This window comes from Miscanthus floridulus, chromosome 13 (assembly GCF_019320115.1).
Source record: "Miscanthus floridulus cultivar M001 chromosome 13, ASM1932011v1, whole genome shotgun sequence".
Taxonomy (NCBI): Eukaryota; Viridiplantae; Streptophyta; class Magnoliopsida; order Poales; family Poaceae; genus Miscanthus; species Miscanthus floridulus.
The window spans coordinates 48,674,349-48,681,761 of NC_089592.1; the positions used below are offsets into that span (position 1 = coordinate 48,674,349).

At 38.5% G+C, this 7,413-nt stretch overlaps 1 protein-coding gene across 1 annotated transcript; it reads left to right on the forward strand.

Moving 5' to 3' along the window:
• The first annotated feature begins 346 nt into the window (after positions 1–346).
• Positions 347–1,134, forward strand: LOC136499064 (two-component response regulator ORR12-like). Its single transcript, XM_066494761.1, has 5 exons — positions 347–440; positions 527–573; positions 680–757; positions 902–972; positions 1,053–1,134. The coding sequence occupies exons 1-5, from the start codon at positions 347–349 to the stop codon at positions 1,132–1,134; spliced, it is 372 nt and encodes a 123-aa protein (XP_066350858.1).
• The last annotated feature ends 6,279 nt before the right edge of the window (positions 1,135–7,413 follow it).

The following is a 7,413-nucleotide window of genomic DNA, read 5'->3' on the forward strand; positions in this document are numbered from 1 at the left end:
CCCACTATTGTTTACTATTTTCTCTATGTTAAGGATAGTATCAGTATACCTACTGACTTATTCCATATCTTAAGGATATCATCGGTATAATTGCAAACTTGTTGTTTATATTAAAGATATCATCGATATAGCTACAACATTTGATTTTCTATCTTAAGGCTATAGATAGTAGCCAGCAAGTATTTGTTACTATATTAAATATACCATTAGTATAGCCACAAACTTCTATATAAAGAGGTCCACTTTGGTTTCACTCCATCACCAACATCACAATACAAGCAATCCATTATCAAAGGTTTGCAAGGTCTTCCTCAAACGAAGGATTAGGAAGTTGCGAGAGAGTATCATGGACACTATTGCTCCACATGTACTCATAGTTGATGACACCTTTATTGATCGTCTTGTGGCATCCCGAGTCTTAAAGAGTTGTAACATTCAAGGTATAATGTCTTGTGTTTTCTATGCTTTCACTCAATTTTTTTTATTTTAATTTTTTTCCTATTTAATAATATTATTATTTTTGTAGTGACAATTGTGGAGGGCCCAAAACAAGCCTTGGATTTTCTAGATGTGGTATATCAATAGTTTATAGAACTAATATTAATAGGAATGCACATAATTTAGTTCATTTGGTTTCATACTATGTTTTACATGTTTTTGACATAACATTTGTATATAGGTGAATGATGTAAAGCTGATTCTAACTGATTATTGTATGCCTGGTATGACTGGGTATGATCTTCTGATGGAGGTGCAGGTAGACCCTTTTCTTATAGAAAAAACTTCTAATATCCATGGTCTCATAGTTTCATGATATATGTTGTGTTGAATGTTTTATTTTTGTGTCTTGAAATATATAGAAACCTTATCAGTTATTAACTGAATTTTTTACACCACTCAGCAATCACCAAAGTTGAAGCACATCCCTGTGGTGATCATGTCTAGTGACAACATCCCTGAAAGGATCCAAAAGTGAGTGAAGCTTAAATCTATCAAGCAGTTGCATTGTGTACATCAGTATCATCTATATACTTAATGTATGTCATATGCAGGTGCTTGGATGCAGGGGCAAAGGAGTATATCTTAAAGCCTATCAAAGCTGTTGATGTGCCCCGTATTTTGAGCTACATTTGATGAACTGATGAGGACAAACAGAAAAGGAATTATTCCAAGAAGTCCTTGCATGGTCTTCTTTTATTTTCATCAATTCTATGTAATTTGCTTCAACTTCAATTAGACAATTTGTGTTCTTTTCTAAAAGTGGTCTGTACCTTATATCCATATGATGTATGCTATCTTATAAGCTTAATATGATGATGTATCATATCATGACTTGTCATGAGAAATTGGTTAAATTTTGGCAAAGAATATGATGGTTTCTTATCATTATTTTAATTGTGCGTCCATAAACAGTGAGGAAAGGCTCTGGTTTTAGTTATAGGTTGCCACCTTGATGTCTATTGGCGCACACTATGACTGCGTCAACTTCATGGCCGTGGGGCAGGAATACCCACCAAACCGGACCGATGTCGAGATCAGCGCGATCAGCAACGCCGTCATGCTGAGCACGCCGGCCCTCATCGACCAAGTTCTGCCCGTCGGCGCCCGTATTCTACACCAGATCCCCCCAAAGTAGGAGTTGTTAGTTTTTAGTTTGTCTTGCTAGCTGCAGTGTAAGAAACAATCTGTGCATCATATGTTTGGATTTTAAGTCTGTTTAAGTTCGCTGTCCTCCCATCCCTCACGTTTGAGTGGCACACCGCGAATGAGCCATGCCAACTGCTCATGCAGATCAACACGGGTCGCTCAGATAGTGACATCGGGATGCAAGAGAATTTAACCTTAAAGTCTCAGGGATTCACATAATGATTCTTCGATGAACTAATACATGTCTACTTAAATAAACTATGGGTAGAATTAACATAGCTGTTTTGATGTTATGAGAGTTGGTCGAGGACGTCATGCCCCATCACATCCTTGGGTAGGTTTCCTCAAGCTGAATAGTCGATGTCGGGTGCGGTCTGGCTCGAGGGGGGGGGGGGGGGGGGGGTGTGTTCATCAGCCCCCGGGTCTTTAATCTTGAGCGAGGAGTTGATGAGGGCACACACACGCCTACTGCTCGGTGAGGTTGCAACCGACCCAAGCCGCCTTGCTGGTTCCCTCGAGGTCGACCTGTACTACCTCGACATCCTTGGTGGGCCTAGAGATCCCTAAGGATTCCTTCTTCGCACTCGGGTTGAGGGCGACCTTAACTGCGGTTCCATGGGTGCCTTTAGGCTCGAGAACTTGGCATACGGCCACCGTGATGTCGTAGCTCTCCCACTCGTAGAGGTGAGCCTGGTGGACGTAGTAGGGGATGGCCATGAATCTAGCGTAGCTTAGCCGGCCTAGAATCATGTTGTACGCGCCCAGAAAGTCCGCTAGTTCAAAAGTTAGCACCTTCGTGCAAAAGTTGTCATGACCACCGAACGTCCCCGGCAAGTCGACCTACCCAAGGGATATGGCTTGGACCCCTGGTATGACCCTATGGAATGGGGCACCGTTCGACCATATCGTGACCCGCAACAGCCCAAAGCGTCATACGTTTTGGCATATAGGAGGTTTAGGCCACTCACGCCATCCATAAGCACCATCGTTAGAGGCGCCACTTCAAGAGCCTTTATCTCCAGGATTAACTGAAGATCAAATTGAGGAGAAGTCTGATTCGACCGACTTAAATAATCGAACCAACACCAAAAAGTAAGTTGGTAGTTATCCATACTTAATTTTCATAAATGCATTAGTTTTAAACTTTATCATATTTATTCATGTGCATTTAAAATGATAAAAAAATAATAGTGGCATATATTAATTTACATGTATAATTTTTTATCTTTACAAATTTATTTTCCTTGCATTAAAATTTTTGCATTTAAGAAAATTGAAAAAGAAATAAAAAGTTTGACTATGCACCATTTTCATCTTTACATGTTTATTGAATTAAATTTATGCATATAAAAAAAGAAAAAGGGAGTTTGTTTATACATAATAAATTTAGTGATATTTTTAAGTTTGTATTAAATAAAAATCAAAGCCCCATATGAATAATTTTGTGGTGTGTAACAACCTATAAGAGTATTTATTATGGTGGCGTTAAAAAAAATATAAGCACATGAAGGTTCACTCTTAATTATTAAAAGAATATATATATATATGTATATATGTATATATGTATGGCTACATGAAGATCCAAACTTAGGAATAGTGATTTTTTTGTATAAAAACTTTTTGAATAAAGATCATGTTCTTTGATAGAATAGCTTTTTGGTATGCTTGGTCACTAACCTTTCATGTGAAGATTAAGACGAATAAATGATTCCAAGATCTAAAGCATGATTACTCATATAAATGTGTGTGTATTCATAAATTTTTCTACACCATACTAGTTAAGAACTAGCTCGGAGGAGACACATCTCCATTATCTAGGTAAGTATGTTTCCACTTTACTTTCTAAGTATTTTCAATATGATAAAATAAAATGAAAATAAATATAGTAGTGTGTATTATTGTTTTCTTTAATAAATATGCTTATAAATAAAAATGAGCTTATTCTTTTCACAATAATCTTTTGTTGGAGATGATGAATAGTTGCTCTATTATAATTCCTTTCAAATACCTTATTTTTAGTTTGAAATTCTTCCGAGTTTTTAGATAAATTCGACTTGATGTAGCACCCAGTTTTAAGGACAAAACCAGATACACACCATATGTGAGCCCAGGAAGTCAAATCTCAGATATAGCTACAAATAAAGATAATATCAATAGACAATGCTTAGTATATAACATACTTAGTATAAAGGACATAACCTTAGATACCAAACAGCGGAAAGACAACACCGATCTTTAGGTGAAGACTCCAGTTCATAGGGACAACTGACTGTTTGATCACAAGCCTAATTTTCCCAAACTCTAGCAATCTGGTACCCATCTAGAATTTTTCCAGAGATTTAAAAAGTAAAGCAAGCGTAAGTACATGTCGTACTCAGCAAATATAACATGGGGTTCATGCGGCTCAAAAGGCTGACACTGGTTCAACTACGATTAGCTTTTAATGAGTCATGATTTTAGCAATTGAGTAGCAACAAATTTCTCACTAGCCCATGTAAACATATGATCAGGTAAACATGAATAATGAATAGCATAAATAGTAATCATTAGTGAGCATCTTCATCATCCGCATCATCAGTGTTCATCATATATTCCATAAGGGTCCAAGGCCACTCGTGACCGTAAGCACGGCTGATATACCAATTTTACACTCTACAGAGGTTGTACACTTTCACCATGAGTCGTGTTGCCCATATACCGAGGTTAATTACTCCAAAAACACTTCTAAGGTGAGCAGGCAGGGTACACTATAAAGCTTTTCCCCAGTCGTTCTAATAAGGAGCAGCCGCTAAGGATTCCATCTCCCAAGTGTTATGGAGTCATCTCCAAAAATGGCATTAATACTCATAGCATAGTACACAACCTGGAGATGAGGCCCATACCTAGCTTGGCATGCCCCTCTTGCCCTTTCGGTAAACTACTACAAACTAGAAAGAGGAAGGTACTAGACTAAGACTAGAGCCATGTAGTCCTCATGGTTGTACTGTAAGTCCTAGGTGATCACTTACAAATAAGCCCTTAGGGAGAGGAATCTTGACCACCATAAAAATAGTCCAATGCTCTAGCCCCGTTGTTCCATGTTGCTAAAAAGCATCTTTTAATGTTTATTGCATATAACATTAGTCAAGTTACAAGATCATGGTTTCAGTTGAGCACTAGCATCCTACTATCCAATGCAATATCCCATAGGTGACAAGGAATCCAGGATATTAAATAGCTAGGACCACATGTAGTATGAATTAAATGATTAAAGGTGTATAGGATAACAAGGAAGATCTCATGTTATACTTGCCTTAAAATTATATCCTTCTTCCAATCCAAAACTTCAAAGATCTACTTCTTGATTCACCACGTATAGCTCACCAGCTCACCAAAGGAAAGTAAAAGTGTGGACAGATATTCTCCCATTCGCCAATTGCTTCTTCTACAGTGCATGGGGGGATTTACTTGCTTGTGTGTACACACGCATGGCCCTTGTTTGCTTTTAGGTGAATGATGAGCTTGCTTGCTTGCTTAACTTCAAGGCTGGAAGCAGATGGACTGCAGATGCATGGCCAGCTAGCCAGCTTAACAAAGGCCATGTGGCTTGGCAGCAAAACTACAACCTCAGATAGCATCGGACCGGTGCTAGAGTCTCCGTCTCAAGACTGCGGACCTTGCGAGTCAGGCGGCCAACGGCAGCGGCGGTGGCGCTCGGTAAAGGCACTCGGACGAGGCTACTGTGCTGACATTATGTGTTCGCTGCAGCACACATGGAGAGGAGCAGATTGGCGTTGATAGCTATTCAGCATGTAAATCACAACGTGGTCAGTACGTGTTCCTCTAGCGACTCAGCGGCGTGCGTGCGATGCTGTGATGGATGTGGTCGGCACATACAGTCGGTGAGGCACCATGTGATTGTTGATCAGCAAATAGCAGATTGCTAGGAACAAAGACTCGATCGGACACAGCCACATTGGAGATTGGCAAAAACATGGCAGGCGGCCTTACTTATTGTTGAGGAGAGGATGGCTAGGCTGGGTAGGGCGGCGGCGACGGCGACGGCGAGAGGAGGAGAAAAATCTAATTTACTGCACGAGGGATTTCCCAAACTAGGGACTCCCCTTACGGTAGTTTTGGTGTGCTTTTCCCAAGGGGTTGGTACATATTTATAGGGAGAAAAACTCCCCACATCTACATCACCTAGCAATATGGTACTAATTGATGTTGCACCCTCCACATTTACTAATGGATCTAAATAATCATTAAAACCCATTAGTAAATAAATGCATGGGCCTTTAGGATTTATTAGGATTATTGCACATGGGCTTTGAGCATTGGGAAAATGGGAGATTTATTATTTTCAGAACTAATTAATTTTGTGGATAAAATAATTCCAAAAAAAGTCTAGAATTATTATTTAAGCCACGAAAAATACTTCAAAAACTCTTAAAATTTGGGGAAAATTTCCAGATACATTATGGAACATGAGGAACCCAAATAAAGTATTTGAAACTCATGATAACATAATTTGGAGCATCTAAAAATTAAATTATGTTCACAGACAAGTAGGAACAAGTTCTAGAAAAAGCTAGAAAATTTTCTGAGAAGTTTGTAGAGATTGATTGACAGACGAAGAACTGAAAGGAGTGATTTCTGTTACAAAGAAAAGATTTTAGGAAGCTCCCAATGAAAACTTGAGTCGAGAAACAAAGAATTTGATTGTAGAAAAAGATAAAGACGTGCCGGAGAAGGAAAATCGACCTACTAACGCATTTTAAAGATTTTTTTCACTCTCAACACACAAAGAAGTAACAAGCAAACATCACATCATCCAAAAGCCCGTCAAAATTAGAAAACTTTAAAAATTCATATTTTTCCTATAACTAAATTTGCACTAGCTCAAACTAAACTTGGTATATTTTATTCAAATATTAAAATAATTCATTTTATTTAGTGTTTTCTATGCACAACCCAAAATCAAAAATTTTGGGGTGTGACAGACTTACTTTGAGCTTGAAACTCGTGGGTAGCATATGCTTGATCTAAGTCTAGGTAGTTGATAGATATGATCTGAGATAGTTGTTGGTATTTATTAACGCACACAGATAAATCCTCAAGCGCATGGATACCACTAAAGCTTTCACCCGGAAATATTTTAAATATCGTATCCACAGGGAAACATGTGAGACTAACTATGGTCTAACTTAACTAGAGGTACTAATAAGGTTAGGATAAATAGGAACGTAGAAAAGATAACTAAGGTTCTCATGTTTTGACTTCGGTAAACTATGTCTTCTACTATTTAACTGGACACATTACTTAAGAAAAGACACCAATAGAGGTTGCTTTCTATAGTAATCGGGTCCTATTTGGCTTGCAAACAGGAGGTAGACTACAGAGGATTCAACGAGGCTATAAGAGTCACCGTCGTGAGCTACCACCGATCCAGAATGCAGGGTGCATCCATGATTCACCCAAGTCTAAGCACCATGCTTACACTTAAGATTGATACTTTACTCCCTCTAGAATAGGAATAAAGCACTCAAAAGAGTCACAAACCTGATGAACAATATAAACAAGATACTTACTTGTATCAGAAGTTGATTACCAGAGAAATCTTAGAGGCAAGCTCAGATAGAACTTGGATCCACCAAGGTACAAGTCATAGAGAGAGCACCAATAGGATGACACCTCCTCCAAACTTTTGCCTCACTCTCTATCTCACTATTTCTTTTTATAAGACTAGATCATATGGAGGACTAATCTTCTCTTGATAGCTGGCTC

Coding starts and splice junctions, on each gene's coding strand:
- LOC136499064 (XM_066494761.1), top strand. CDS start 347: ATGGACACTATTGCTCCACATGTACTCATAGTTGATGACACCTTTATT. Junction 758..901: donor ATCTTCTGATGGAGGTGCAG/GTAGACCCTTTT, acceptor TACACCACTCAG/CAATCACCAAAGTTGAAGCA. Junction 973..1,052: donor ATCCCTGAAAGGATCCAAAA/GTGAGTGAAGCT, acceptor TGTCATATGCAG/GTGCTTGGATGCAGGGGCAA.